At 48.9% G+C, this 14,713-nt stretch overlaps 1 protein-coding gene across 7 annotated transcripts in view; it reads left to right on the top strand.

Annotated features, from left to right (window-relative positions):
• The window catches only part of GRIK1 (glutamate ionotropic receptor kainate type subunit 1), a 373,798-nt gene that overhangs the window by 340,383 nt on the left and 18,702 nt on the right, over nucleotides 1-14,713 (top strand). For 4 of the 7 annotated variants that reach the window (XM_077293958.1, XM_077293956.1, XM_077293957.1 and 1 more), the window contains 2 exons: nucleotides 736-961; nucleotides 12,580-12,830. In XM_077293958.1, the coding sequence (XP_077150073.1) occupies nucleotides 736-961; nucleotides 12,580-12,830 (477 nt within the window). Of the gene's footprint in view, nucleotides 1-735; nucleotides 962-12,579; nucleotides 12,831-14,482; nucleotides 14,657-14,713 lie in introns of all 7 variants that reach the window. The other 3 variants (XM_077293959.1, XM_077293954.1, XM_077293955.1) reach the window with 2 other exon arrangements.

Here is a 14,713-nt window from a genome sequence, read left to right as displayed (position 1 = left end):
CCCATAGAAGTGTTTATGAAAGCTTCACCACTCGTGAGAACAAGGTTTGTAAAGTCCCTTGGGTGAATGGAGTGGTAGGGCTCATGAGTGACCTTACCATCATTCAGTACAAGATGTTACACATGCACTCTCCCGTTCCCATAGACCTATAGAAGTTTAATGGATGCCTCGCCACCAGTTATGTAGGAATTCCAAAGTCTCCAGTGGGAATGGAGCAGTATTGCGCATGCGTGACCACCACTCCATACACATTCTATTGAAGTGGCAGTTACGCATGCACGTTACCACTCCCATAGACCCGTGAGTAGGTTGTTGCGCATGCACCTACCATTCCATTCACACTTTTCGAGTCTTGTGGGTTTGCTGATTCTGTGCCCAGTGCCCAATAATAATTAGTCAATTTGGAGACCATGTTCTGCTGCTTGGCGGTCTCATGACAGCCGCAACTCGATGGGACATGGGACACTACCATAAGGAAAAAGGCAATCAGCTAAGACCGCCCATAGAATAAGTCATAATTAAAATCTCCTACCAGTGTCCCTGCCATGTTGTATTGGCCAACAGAAGAAGAAAAGTCTGCTGAAAAGTACTTCGGACCATCATTTTATGTCAATGCCCAACCTAAGGGATCTGGAAAATGCCTGACATAATAATGCCGTCTGCCAATCGGCGTGAAGTCTTCATTTCAATGACATGCATCATACATTACTAACAATTACTTTTCACTACTTCCAGAAATCCAAAATCTCCACGTATGAGAAGATGTGGGCATTTATGACCAGTAGGCAACAGACGGCACTCGTGAAGAACAACGATGAGGGCATTCAGAGGGTTCTTACCACCGATTACGCGCTGCTCATGGAGTCCACCAGTATTGAATTTGTCACACAGCGGAACTGCAACCTTACCCAGATTGGAGGCCTCATTGACTCCAAGGGTTATGGAGTTGGCACACCTATTGGTAAGTTGCAGAAGCTGGTGGGGGGATTGAATTTACTAATGCAGTGAACCTAAAGCCTCGTTCATACAAGCTTGTTCACTAGAGATGACTAACATGATTTGAGGCCAATCAGATTAACTTCATATTGTATACAAATTTGAGCTTACCAGAACCCGAATATTTTTCAATTAATTTTTTTTCAAATTAAGGAAAACGGTGGCTTCCTGCGTAGTTCTCTGTCCGTCCCTCCTCCGGCCCGCTTCTTCCCTTTGGCTCCCATCTTCTTTTCTGTCTTCACTCTTCGGCATTTCCAGTGCTGACCAGGCGTCCAGTGTGATAATGACAGTGCACATCACAATGCCGCACAAGACCCAGCAAGCACTGAAGAGTAAAGAAGACTGTAGTCTAGAGATGGACGAACTCCTGTATGTTCGGGTCTGGTGGGCTAAGACGAACAGTTATAACAAAGTTTGGGTTTGGGTATCAGAACAGTATCCGGACCCTGACCCCATTAACTTGAATGGGGTGCACGAACATCCAGTGTTTGCCACGCTGTCATATGCATGACAGCGCGGCAATCACCGCTTCTGATCAGCGGTAAAATCATTGCCGCCAGTCAGACAGCCGTCGTTCCTACGCTGTCAAATGACAATGAGAGCCCGCACCTGTGATCGGAAGTATAGAGTTCATCTCCGGTCACTGGCGTCGGCTGATGGGACTACTGCTGCTATCAGCCTACGTCTGCTGCCGCTAATTACAGGAGCGTCTGATGGGAGTATTCATCCGGAGCCTGCGCTCTAACAACATTAGCAAGGCTGGTTATCAAGAATCGAAGGCTCACCATGCTGTTGAAAGAGTGAAAAACTTAAAGGGGTCTGAATACTTTCCGTACCCATTGTACATCTATGCATAAATGTGAAGACCCTTTAAAGGGGCTTTTCCATCTGCGCAAAAGGATATGAGATCACTTTATGGTCTGACCTGAGAAGCCACGACTAATCCAAACGATGACGGGACAGCGCCACTCTTATCCATAGTCTGTGCCTGGTATTACAGTGCCGGTCTATGCAAGTGAATTGGACAAAGCTACAATGTAGATGCAGACGAGGCGAATCCAGCGCACTTGTCCTTTCTGTATTTCCCTCTGTGTTTTATCACATTATCTTACGTGTCATACATTTTGCCCATTCAGTCACTTAACGACCCGCAATAAATCTAAAGTTCACGTCTGAACGATTGCTTTCTATATTCTGACTGCCAATGCTGAGAAAATTATTGTTTTCCGCAGCCATAAAAGTTTTGTTTTCTTTTTTTTTTGCTGTGTGAGTGACAATGACCGATTTCTGCCCGACCCTGGATGCCGTTTGCAAACATATAAATTATGATCTGTTTTTAACCTAATAAAGCGTTTCTGGGAAGTGTTGTTAGAAAATGCTAATACCAGTGACACGGTGACAAATGGATCGCTGCATTCGGACAAACAGAGAGAAATAAAGGACAGCGCAGCCTGATGGATAACACCGGAGAAATCCTGAGCGAAGACTGCAGAAATTAGTGCATGTTGTTAACTCCTTCATCCCATGGAGTATAGTCACTAGGTACTAGATGTGATGACGTAGGGGGGAGATGAGCTCCTCCAAAATGCACAACATGGATATACTGGAAATTTCCACTATTGTATGTTTTTACCCCTGGAAGTCATCATTAGATGGGTGCAATGAACATGCAGTCCCTTATATATAAGTCAATGCCAGTCAGCAGCTACTAAAGCTTTCATTTGTTGCTGAATACTCAACAATTAAGTGGAAAAACCCATCAATTTAGTGCCCCTCACACCCAGTGTATAACATCTGGCCCCTCGCTTTCAGTGTAAAACATCCGTCCCCTCACCCCCAGTGTATAACATCCAGCATTTCGCCCCCAGTGTAGATGAGTCGCCCGACAGGGCCGTGGGGTACCCGGTACCGGGTCCGGTGTTCACAGCGGGATGTCACAGTGGCGACCCGGTCCGTGGCCCTGGGCGCCCATGTGAATGGGAAATTGAATAACGTTTATGTTCGTGATGCCACCTGTTTTACTCGGTCAGTGGGGACCGACGCTGCTTTAAGGGCTCCTCTAGGGTGATGTTATGGCAGCTAGATGGTATAACTTCCCACAGGTGAAGTGTATCCCCAGGGCTCCCGGTGTGTAGATAGAAGATGTTGAATGGTGCAGTTAAAGAACGAGGACACAGGTTTGCAGTCTCTTTACCTGGTTTACTGAAGACTTCAGGCAGCCACAGTCCAGGGCACCAGATCACAGGATAGGGAGAATCCGACCGGCTTGGAAGCGAATCCAGAGTTCTCCTTTACCGGGCGGAGATGAAAGCCTTCCTCTAGCGCTGTGGTGTTGTAGTCCCTTACTGCCTATGGCTTCAGATAAGGTCCTCACTGTTCTTCTCTGTCCCCCATATAGGATAGGACAATACCTGTATAACAGGTAATTCAAGCCTTTTTACAGGGACTCTATCACTTGCAGTTTAGCTGTCCTGCCGGTCTCTGCTGTAAGTCGTAGAGTCCCTTACAACCTCGGTGTTTCTGCTACCGGTGATCTGCGCTTCAGAAAGAGGCAGCTCGTTTGTAGCTGGTCTCCCCCTGATATCACTCTCCTGTGCTTCGCTCTCCTGCTCACTTTCCACAAGCTGTCATTTCCTTCTTAATTCTCTTTCTTTAGGAGCTGTAGCGACTCTGTCTACACGGCTCCTTCAGTCCTTCCGACACTCAATGTCTGACTGCTCTCTCCTCTGTCCTCTGACAGAATCTGACTAACTTCCCTCCAATCCACAATATATATGCATATGCAGGGGAGTCACCTAAGAATAGGATCAAAAGCTCCTCCTTGTGGCCTGGAGTGTGAACATGTTGTGTGTATGGTGATTACCTGGTAAAAAATATCCTTCATCACTTCCAAGCATAACATCACTCTCCCCGTGAGGAAAGCAATTGGAGCGCCCCCACCGCCGCAGGGCCGAGGGGTACCCGACACCGGGCCTCTGAGTCTCTGTTCTGGGGGTTGTCACGGTGGCTAGACCCGGTCCGTGGCCCTGCCTGCGCGGAGGGGGAGTCCAGTGAATGAGTGGTGAATGGTGACGGTGTTGTTGTGGTGCGGTGCAGTAAATAACGAGGACACCAGGTTGCAGTCTCTTTACCTCTTGTGTTGCGGTCCTTCCCTGCTGTGCTTACGGAAAGTCCCTACAACTGTTGTGTCTGTTTCTCATATTCCCTCACAACTCGATTAGATGATGTTCTGCTAATCCGTCCCTCCCGGTGTTATGGTTGTGACGCACCCGTATGACGGGTAGGCTCGGAGCTCTTCCGGGACCCTACAGTCGCCCCTCTCCACAGGTTGCCCCCTATGTCTTCTTAGGTGATTTAGGTGAGACAGCCCGCCTATGACTGACTGTCCTGCCGTTGGTTTGAAGTATTGCTTGGAGCTAGATATATATAAATACTTCCTCTGCGTTCCGGCCGCCGGCTGTGCGCCTCAGTAGGATGTTGCCTCGGTCTTACAGCACGACTCCTACTGGTATTCTCCTTGTTGCTTTGATCTCGTTTCTCACTCAGCACAATATATCTCGCTTCTGATCCTTTCTTAGGGCACCGCCGCTATGCTGAGCAGGCACGGTCCCGTGACGTTCTTTCTCATTGCCAGGCCTCTGTCAGGGTCCCAAACCTGACAGGGACCCTACCGAATCTTCCGCCACAACACCCCCTGCCACAAGGTGTTGCCTGGTTCCAACCCAGTCAGCTTTCTGTCCTAACTTCCTGCCTGACCCCCAGTTTACCCACACGGTGAGGAGTGGCCTAATAAATAGCACCCTTAGCTCCCCCTGTAGACCCGACTGTGAAATGTATTGGTGTATGTGATACCTGGCCAGATGAACTCCTTCAGTGCCATCAGACGTACCATAGCTCCCCTTAGCGGCAGAGCTTCAGTACTGCAACGACCAGGACTCTGGGGCGCTGCACTCCCCCCCGGTTAAATCCAGTACTCCTGGACTGGGAAGAAAACAACAATACAGGTTAGCAAAAAGACATACAATTTTAAAATGCAATAACAATAAGCAAGTTTGAACAGGGCTTCCCTTTATGGGAGGTGAGGACACTTGAACGTTACAAAACATGGTCAAATATTACAGCAACATGCTATAAATAACTTTCTTTTACCCAACCGGGTATTCTACTTAGTGCAAACTTTGAACAATAAGTTAACATTGCCTTTAAGGACGTACACGCTCAATCCACTAAAGACTTTCTTATAAAACATTATAATACTACTCAACTTTTCTACGTTCTCCTTCTTTAAGTCTGCAGGACCGCCTGTCCTAACTGCTCCAGACCTACTGCCTCTCCTTTCTATGCAGGACCGCCCCTTGCTGCCCGGGCCTACTGCCCTTCCACCACTATACACAGTATAGAACATATCATTTTTCCTTCAGTTCAAGACTACTGAGCCATCTCTATATGGCTCCTAGGAGGACTCACCAACTAACCCCGTCCGGGTTCACTTTCTGTCCTCACTCTTCCATCAACATTATCAAACATTTTTCACAATTAACTAGTTGGTTACATTTAATGTTTACATATCAGCATTATTACTTTCTTTCTTCTAAGACATTATTGCCTTCTAGCTGTCTTAAGGCAATACCATTCCGAAGTGCAACGTGTGAACATCCCCTTTAAAAGGGGACCAAGTCTTTATGAGGTAGCACAGCTTCTTCAGCTACCAGTCCGTACACAGTAAGAACTCCGGTGCGGATTCCAAGAACCGTATCTTCGCAAAGAGTCCTCCTTGTACGTAAAACCAGTAAGGAGCACCTTTAAGAAGGTGCAAACTATTTACAAAGAGTTTGTATCATTCATGCATTGTTCATGATTCCAGCAGTTCTTTGAGAACTTGTGCAAAACTTTGAAATCACACAAAAACAAAAGCAATAGGGATCCCGGGTCAACAAAGGGATCCCTTTAAGAGTTAACCCAGGACAGGTTTTAGCAGCAACATAGCAGAAAACAGTTTGAAGAACTATTTACATGTGCCGAATCAGTAGAGTCTTACTCTGATGCCGGTGGTGCAGGGGATGGCCTCTGGTCCCCGGTCGATGCAATGTCAGTACCGGTGGTTGGTCCCTCAGGTGCAATCAGATCACCCGGTGTCTGGATTTGAAGGCTAACCCTGCTTGCAAGTTCAGTAGCCGCTACAAGGCATACAGTGGTGATAGTAACAAGATCTGGCAAATCTGGGTCAATCATGATTGGTGCAACAGGTGGCGCTCCATCAGGCTCACATCGTCGGACGTTCCGGGCGCACCATCCTTGTGCATTCCGATGACGGGTGTAAGTCACCTGATCCCCTTTTTGCAATGGATCCCCATCTCGGCTGCAGCAGGGAGTTCTCACGTTGTAACTAGTAACAAAGACATCAGTTGGTAGTCCCGGTTCCCGTATGGAGCCCTGTTGTGAACTCTGTTTTCAGGCTCCCTCTTGTGGTCACAGGTGGTATGGTGTGACTTTTGCTTTGGGCTCCCTCTGGTGGCTTTATTTGTTATCCTGCTGGTCAGCTGTCTCGTTATCCTCTGGGAGGTTCCTATATAGCTCTGTTTCACTTCCACTTGTTGCCGGCTGACAATGTAATCAGTGCTACTTTGATTCCTGCTGACTACCTTGCTCCCAGTCCCTCCAAGACAAGCTAAGTTTTGTTTGCTCATTTTTTGATCATCAGTGTTTATCATGTTTTCTGTCCAGCTTGCTAAGATGTGATTCTCTCGCTTGCTGGTTGCTCTAGTGGACTGAGTTTCTCCCCACACACCGTTAGTTGGTGCGTGGGTTCTTGAAATCTCAGGATGGATATTTTGTAAGGTTTTTTTTGATCACATAGACCCCTGCTCTATCTTCTGCTTTCTAGTACTAGTGGGCCTCTTTTTCTGAATCTGATTTCATCCCTATGTATGTGCCTTCCTCTTACTTCACCGTTAATACTTGTTGGGGGCTTCTATATCTTTGGGGATTATTTCTCTGGAGGCAAGCGAGGTCTTTCTCTCTCTTTAGGGGTAGCTAGTTTCTCCGGCTGGCTCGAGACGTCTAGGAATTTTTTAGGCACGTTCACCGGCTACCTCTAGTTGTGTTGGATAGGTTCAGGTTTGCGATCAGTCCAGTTACCATCTCCCTAGAGCTTGTCCTAAGTTTAATCACTTGCTGGTCTATTTGTGATCCTCTGCCACTAAAGGATCATAACAGAGCCCCATCCCCTCTTCGGGTGGTAGGCCAGCACAGTTCCCCGCTTTACCACGTCTTTCCTGCCGTGCGCAGACTTTCTACGTTGTGTATCATGTTGTTCGGTCTCGTCTCGATTTTTCCAGTGTTGGATTAAACATTGCTTATACTGTTCCCAGGTAAGTACCGCAAGGGTGAGGCCGTCCCCCGGAGCCCCATCTGGCTCAATCCAGGGGGTGTCCCACCGGAGGATCACCCCGTCGGGGCCCACATCTATGGGTTCTCCCATCTTGGTCAACAGTGGCGGTGCCAGCCTCCCCATTAGGTCGGGGGTGAGGACCACCCGCTCAACCGTGAATAAGCGGTTACTGTTGGAGTGAGGGTCGGTCGCGGGAGCGGGATCGTGCGGGGGAACAGGGGCGCCTTCCATACCTGCGCCTGATGTGATTCCACCGATGTCGATCCGGTCCGTTAACGAGGACGCTGGAATCGGCTGCAGCCCGGACCGCGGCTCCTCCTCGGCGGCCTCCGAATGCAGCTCCGCTCCCCATGGCTCCTCTTCTGCTGGCTCCGAGATCGGGATAGGTGGGCTCAGCTCCTCCGCTGGCGGTTCTAAGGAGTTCAGATTCTCCCGCTGCGGCGGACGCGGGTCCGCCTCTGGTGGGTGAGGGCAAGCCGGGATCACCTCGTCGTCCCTCGGGCACTTGCTGGTCATCATCGCTGTCCGACATTCGATGGCAATGCATGCACCGGGCTCCGCCATTCCTCCGAGGTCGAGCTCCTTCACCTCGTTCCCGCGGTTGCAAATCAGGGGGCAGTTCTCCTCTACTGCTGGGCAGGTCCTCACCTCGCAGCAGGAGTCGGAGGGGGCAGTCGCTGCTTTTGGCACCGCTTTGGTAGTCTCCTCCCATGGCACGCCCTCCTTCTTCCTCTGCGCTCCCCGTGGCGCTGCAATGGCGGCGGTTTTGGCGGGAACTTCTGGCGACGAGCAGCAGTACACAGTCCTCTCAATAAAGCACAGTCCAAGCACAGTAAATCACAGTTCCAAGGCACACATGACCTGATTCTTCAGGCTTAAGTAGATCCTGTTCGTGACGCCAAATTTGAGCGCCCCCACCGCCGCAGGGCCGAGGGGTACCCGGCACCGGGCCTCTGAGTCTCTGTTCTGGGGGTTGTCACGGTGGCTAGACCCAGTCCGTGGCCCTGCCTGCGCGGAGGGGGAGTCCAGTGAATGAGTGGTGAATGGTGACGGTGTTGTTGTGGTGCGGTGCAGTAAATAACGAGGACACCAGGTTGCAGTCTCTTTACCTCTTTACTGAAGATCTCTGGGTCCTCAGTCCGGAATACGGTTAACCAGGCTGCGCAAGTCCGGCCGGTCCAATGGCACCTCCAGAGTTCTCTTTGCAGGTGGAAATCTGTGCCTTCCTGCTAGCGCTGTGTTGCGGTCCTTCCCTGCTGTGCTTACGGAAAGTCCCCACAACTGTTGTGTCTGTTTCTCATGTTCCCTCACAACTCGATTAGATGATGTTCTGCTAATCCGTCCCTCCCGGTGTTATGGTTGGGATGCACCCGTATGACGGGTAGGCTCGGAGCTCTTCCGGGACCCTACAGTCACCCCTCTCCACAGGTTGCCCCCTATGTCTTCTTAGGTGATTTAGGTGAGACAGCCCGCCTATGACTGACTGTCCTGCCGTTGGTTTGAAGTATTGCTTGGAGCTAGATATATATAAATACTTCCTCTGCGTTCCGGCCGCCGGCTGTGCGCCTCAGTAGGATGTTGCCTCGGTCTTACAGCACGACTCCTACTGGTATTCTCCTTGTTGCTTTGATCTCGTTTCTCACTCAGCACAATATATCTGGCTTCTGATCCTTTCTTAGGGCACCGCCGCTATGCTGAGCAGGCACGGTCCCGTGATGTTCTTTCTCGTTGCCAGGCCTCTGTCAGGGTCCCAAACCTGACAGGGACCCTACCGAATCTTCCCCCACAACACCCCCTGCCACAAGGTGTTGCCTGGTTCCAACCCAGTCAGCTTTCTGTCCTAACTTCCTGCCTGACCCCCAGTTTACCCACACGGTGAGGAGTGGCCTAATAAATAGCACCCTTAGCTCCCCCTGGAGGCCCGACTGTGAAATGTATTGGTGTATGTGATACCTGGCCAGATGAACTCCTTCAGTGCCGTCAGACGTACCATAGCTCCCCTTAGCGGCAGAGCTTCAGTACTGCAACGACCAGGACTCTGGGGCGCTGCACAATGTCACTGTGATGACCAGAACCCTGGGGCACCACATATAATTTCCAGCTCCTCACCCCAGTGCATAAGAGCTGGCCCTTCACCCCAGTGTATAACATCTGGCCCCTCACATTCAGTGTAAAACATCTATCCCCTCATCCCCAGTGTATAACATCCGGCACCTCTCCCCCAGTGTATAACATCTGGCCCCTCACATTCAGTGTAAAATATCTATCCCCTCATCCCTAGTGTATAACAGCTGGCCCCTCGCTCCTAGTGTATAGCAGATGGCCCCACGCCCTCAGTGTATAACAGCTGGCCCCTCGCCCCCTGTGTATAACAGGCAGCCCCTTGCCCCAGTGTATGACATCCAGTGCCTCACCCCCAATGTTTAACATCTGGCACCACGCCCCCAGTGTATGACATCCGGACCCTTGCCCCAGTGTATGACATCTGTCACCTCGCTCCCAATGTATAACATCTGACCCCTCGCCCCCAGTGTATGACATCCGGCCCCTCGCCCCCAATATATGACATCCGGCCCTTTGCCCCAATGTATGACATCTGGCACCTCACCCCCAATGTATAACATCTGGCACCTCGCCCCCAATGTATGACATCTGGCCCCTCGCCCCAGATGTATGACATCCGACCCTTGCCCCCCAGTGTATGAAAACCAGCTTCATTGCTCCCAGTGTAGAACATCCTGCCCTTTGTCCCTATTGTATAACATCATGCCTCTTGCCCCAAGTGTTTGACATCCAGCTCCTCGCAGTGTATGACAACCGGCCTCATTGCTCCCTGTGTATAACGTCCAGCCCCTTGCACCCAGTTTATGACATCCGGCCCCTCACCCCCAGTTTATAGTATCCGACCACTCGCCAACAGTGTGTAACATATGACCTCTCACCCCAGGTGTAAAACATCCAGCCTCCTTGTCCCCAGTGTATAATATCTGTCCCCATGCCGCCAGTGTATAACATCTAGCCCCTCACCCCCAGTGTATAATGCAGCGCCCCAGAGTCTTGGTTGCTGCAGTAATGTCATTCTTCCACCAGGATGAGTGGTATTACGTCTGATGGCACTAAAGGAGTTCATCTTTCCAGGTATCACGGCATCACAACACATTTCACACTCCAATCCACCAGGGGGAGCTACGCTCCTATCTAGTAGGGCACTCCTCACAGAAGGTTAAAACTGGTGGTTTGGATAGAAAGTGAGAGAGAAGCTGACTGGGCTTTGCCCAGGCAACACTTGTCAGGCAGACAGGGGGGAAAAGGAGGAACATCTGAGCTGCAGACAGAGGGTCCCTGTCAGGGGTGGGATCCTGACAGAGGCCTAGCACGAGATAGAAAGACACGGAGCTGCGCCTGCCCCACGTGCGGCAGCATCCTAAGAAAGGACACAAAGAAAAGTGTATTGTAGAGAGTGAGAAACAATGTCACAGCACAAGGAGATAATACTGGGAGGAGTTCTGCCGCCAGATCGGCAGCCTCCTTCTGAGGCACGTAGCCGGTGGCCGGAACACCGAGGGAGGAATTGACTCTACGCATTACTTCAGAGACCGGCAGGACAGTCAATTCCAAGTTGGCTGCCCGACCTTAATACCTAAGAAGACACGGTGGTAAATTGTGGGGGTCGGGGCGTCTTTAGGGTCCCTATAAACAAGCCTCAGGCCATCAGTCATACGGGTTTGTCCTATCCATACCATCTGGGGGACAGAGAGAGAGAACATCAGAAACATCCACGAAAGTTGTGAGGACTATCCCGTGGTGCTCAGCAGGGAAGTACTACAACACACAGGCGCTAGTAGGAAGGCTACTGATTTCCACCTGGATAAGAGAACTCTGGATTTGCCTTCGGACCGGCCGGACTCTGCCTGCCCTCTGAACGGTACTCTGGACTGTGGATGCTGAAGTCTTCAGTAAAAGGTAAAGAGACTGCAACCTTTGTGTCCTCGTTATTCATTGCGCCTTACAACGTCCACCATCACCATCTATATATCTGGGAAGCCCAGGGGACATACTTCACCTGTGGGAAGGTATACCATCTAGCTGCCACTCCATCACCCCAGCGGACCCCCAAGCAGCGTCGGTCATCCTGACCGAACACCACAGGTGGCGTCACGAACACCAGACAAACTACACCTTTAATTGGACGCCCCTCAAAGGGCCACGGACCGGGTCGGGCCACCGTGACATCCCCAGAATCGAGAGGGACCCGGTACCGAGTACCCCATTGCCCTTAACGTGGGGGCGCTCCATATAATATTGGAAACTGGTTCTTTGCAGTGATGGATCAAACTTCTCAATCTGGTGTCTCACAGATGAGTCTGGGTTTGGTGAACGCCAGGAGGGGAATAAGCCGCTGCCAGACACCTCTGTAGGCTTCCTATCACTTTTTCCATGTTGAAATATGACTGCCCAATCCTTTCATCCCTCTTCCATCTGCATTGGGGAAAAGTCATGCATCACTTTAGTGGGAGAGCCCTGGTCAGTAGGGTTGAGCGACCTTTGCTTTTTTAGAATCGAGTTGGGTTTCGTGAAACCCGACCTTCTCGAAAGTCGGATCGCGTGAAATCGGACGATTCTAGTCAAAAGTCGGGTTTCGGATCGGAACACGAAACCCAATGCAAGTCAATGGGAATTATATTTTTAAATTCTCTCTCTCTCTCTCTCTCTCTCTCTCTCTCTCTCTCTCTCTCTCCTCCGTGCAAAGCATATGTTGTGTTTGACTGCGGAAATCGCTGCATCCCAAACGGTAATATGGCTCTATGACGCCGCAGAAACCAAGCCGGAACCTATGTCATCACGCTGCCCACACTCCTTCATTGGCTGAAAAAATGGCGCTAAACGCGTCATACGAAACGCGACTTTGGCGCCAAGATCGCGTACCGCATGGCCGACCCCACACAGGGATCGGGTCGGGTTTCATGAGACGCCGACTTTACCAAAAGTCGGCGACTTATGAAAATGACTGATCCGTTTCGCTCAACCCTACTGGTCAGTATTGGTTATAATGGTTATTATATGCACCGCTCTGTTTATTTTTTTAGCATTTTCAAAGTTGTTTCCTGTCCCTCTGCTGATTCCCACCATAATCCCTACAGGACTGGGACCACCCTACAATAATGTCATCTTTACCTCTAATGTCCTGTCAGGTTCTCCATACAGAGATAAAATCACCATTGCTATTCTCCAGCTACAAGAGGAAGGCAAATTACATATGATGAAGGAGAAGTGGTGGAGAGGGAATGGCTGCCCAGAAGAAGACAGCAAAGAAGCCAGCGCCTTAGGGGTGGAGAACATCGGAGGTATCTTCATAGTCCTCGCTGCGGGGCTCGTTCTGTCAGTCTTTGTAGCCATTGGAGAATTCATCTATAAATCCAGGAAAAATAGCGACATAGAACAGGTAAGAATAAGACCTCTCCTCTGGTCCGACGTCCATTAGATGGTTGTGATCATCTACCAGGTTGGGAACGTTCCAGCACTTGATGACATCCTTGCTATGTCTATTCTCACATTGCAAAAAGATTTGTTGTATGTTAGATAATTGTGTATCTGGCATTAAGTTCACTGTCATCACCTGCCCGCACCCAACGGAATGACTGGAAAGATTATACAAATCCTCCCCCGTTGGGGTCATACCATACCTATAAAGTGAGTCAGTCTTGTTCGCCATTGGGTTACAGAAGAGTCTACTGTCACCTTTCCATAAATTTGCTTCTGGACTCCCAATAACTCACATGCTGGCAAAATGCTCAACTGGCTATAATACATAGCACAACTACAGGGTGGCCACATATAGGCACATAGAGCATAAACATCTCCTAACAGAGTATCCTAAAATCTTATCTTTTTTTACATGCCAGAACTCTTCCACCACTAATTTCAAGATATTTGGGTCTGTATCTATTAACGTAGCATTTATTCCAAACAGACAAGCATTTATTCTGACATTGAATAACGCAGGCATTCCCGTACAAACTAAATAATTGTCCACACAAGCGGAGAAGAAGAGCTACGCTAACGTTGAGTCACGCTATGTCGGATTGTTTAACTCCTGATACATCTGTATGGCTCAAACTTCTAAAATGAAGCCAGTCCACACCTGTCAGCCAAACCCATTATTTTTCCCTTTTCACCTTTAAGGGTGTAAGCAGATGATGGTATCATGGACCTGCCATGAGTATGCATGTACTGTTATGGTATATGGTGCCTTTTTATCGAAGCACTAAGCTAATTTTTCTTACTAATTCATATAAAATCCATAAGAAAATACATTTTATTTTCTTTTATTGCATTATTATAATGTATTTCCCTCCTACCTCGAGAGGCCACCGTTTTGACCTAAAAAGTTGCCATGCTCCAACAGCTAAATTTCTCTGGATCCATAATCTGGACCCGTATAGACTCCTCGACGCCCTGTGTAACGTGCCAGCCCACCTATCCCAGCTCAGTGATCTTTCTGTCACGTGGTAGTAGCTTTCAGAGCAAAAAGGAGACACATTTGAGTTTGGGAGGAGTTAAAAGGAAGCAATGATGTCCTGACCACCACCCTGTAGCCATCAGGTCATTGTTGGTCATGACGGTTTGGCAGTGACTGTTGATACAGCATCGGAGGAGCAAAGTTGAGGCAGATTCCAGTCCTGGGTATATTCTCTTTTTTTTCTTCTCTAGATTGACAAATTTAAAAATATAACGGAGAGCCCCTTTAAAGAATATAGAATATTTCCACATGTTGTTATACTGTGGCCGGGTATTTCAGAACTATGCGCCACTTCAGTTCTCATGCCGTCAGTGTTGCCTAGTTATCTTCAGCTTTGTTCTTTTTTTTCTCATTTCCCATTTTTCTTTTTCAAGAAATTACCACCATGTACCATGATTTGTTTTATGTTTTATTTTGGGGTATGAATCTATGTAAACGTTCCATGTATACCATTTATTTTTCATTGTTTCTGTTGCATCATTCTTCTGCATTCATTATGTTGTAATATCATTGCCATATGATTATAATTATTATTTATGCATGTTTTTTTTCTTTTATTCCTTTTGCATGTAAAGGCCTTTTGTTTCTTTTATGGGATGCAATGTAAACCCACTCACCCGTCCAACTCGACTTCGGGGACCACTCTATCCACGGAATTAGACTGTGGCAAATTGCTTCGGGAGGAGAGAGGAATACGAACACAACCCTCTATACATACAGTATAATGTACAAGAAAGGTGTGTGCCAAGGTCCGTGCAAATGATCACTTCTCTTGGTTTTCATGGTTTCGGGAGGGTTTTCATGGA

The sequence above is a fragment of the Ranitomeya variabilis genome, chromosome 3 (assembly GCF_051348905.1).
Source record: "Ranitomeya variabilis isolate aRanVar5 chromosome 3, aRanVar5.hap1, whole genome shotgun sequence".
In the NCBI taxonomy this organism is placed as follows: domain Eukaryota; kingdom Metazoa; phylum Chordata; class Amphibia; order Anura; family Dendrobatidae; genus Ranitomeya; species Ranitomeya variabilis.
The sequence above is the reverse complement of the archived record's forward strand: the minus strand, read 5'-3'. Positions and strand labels throughout refer to the sequence as shown.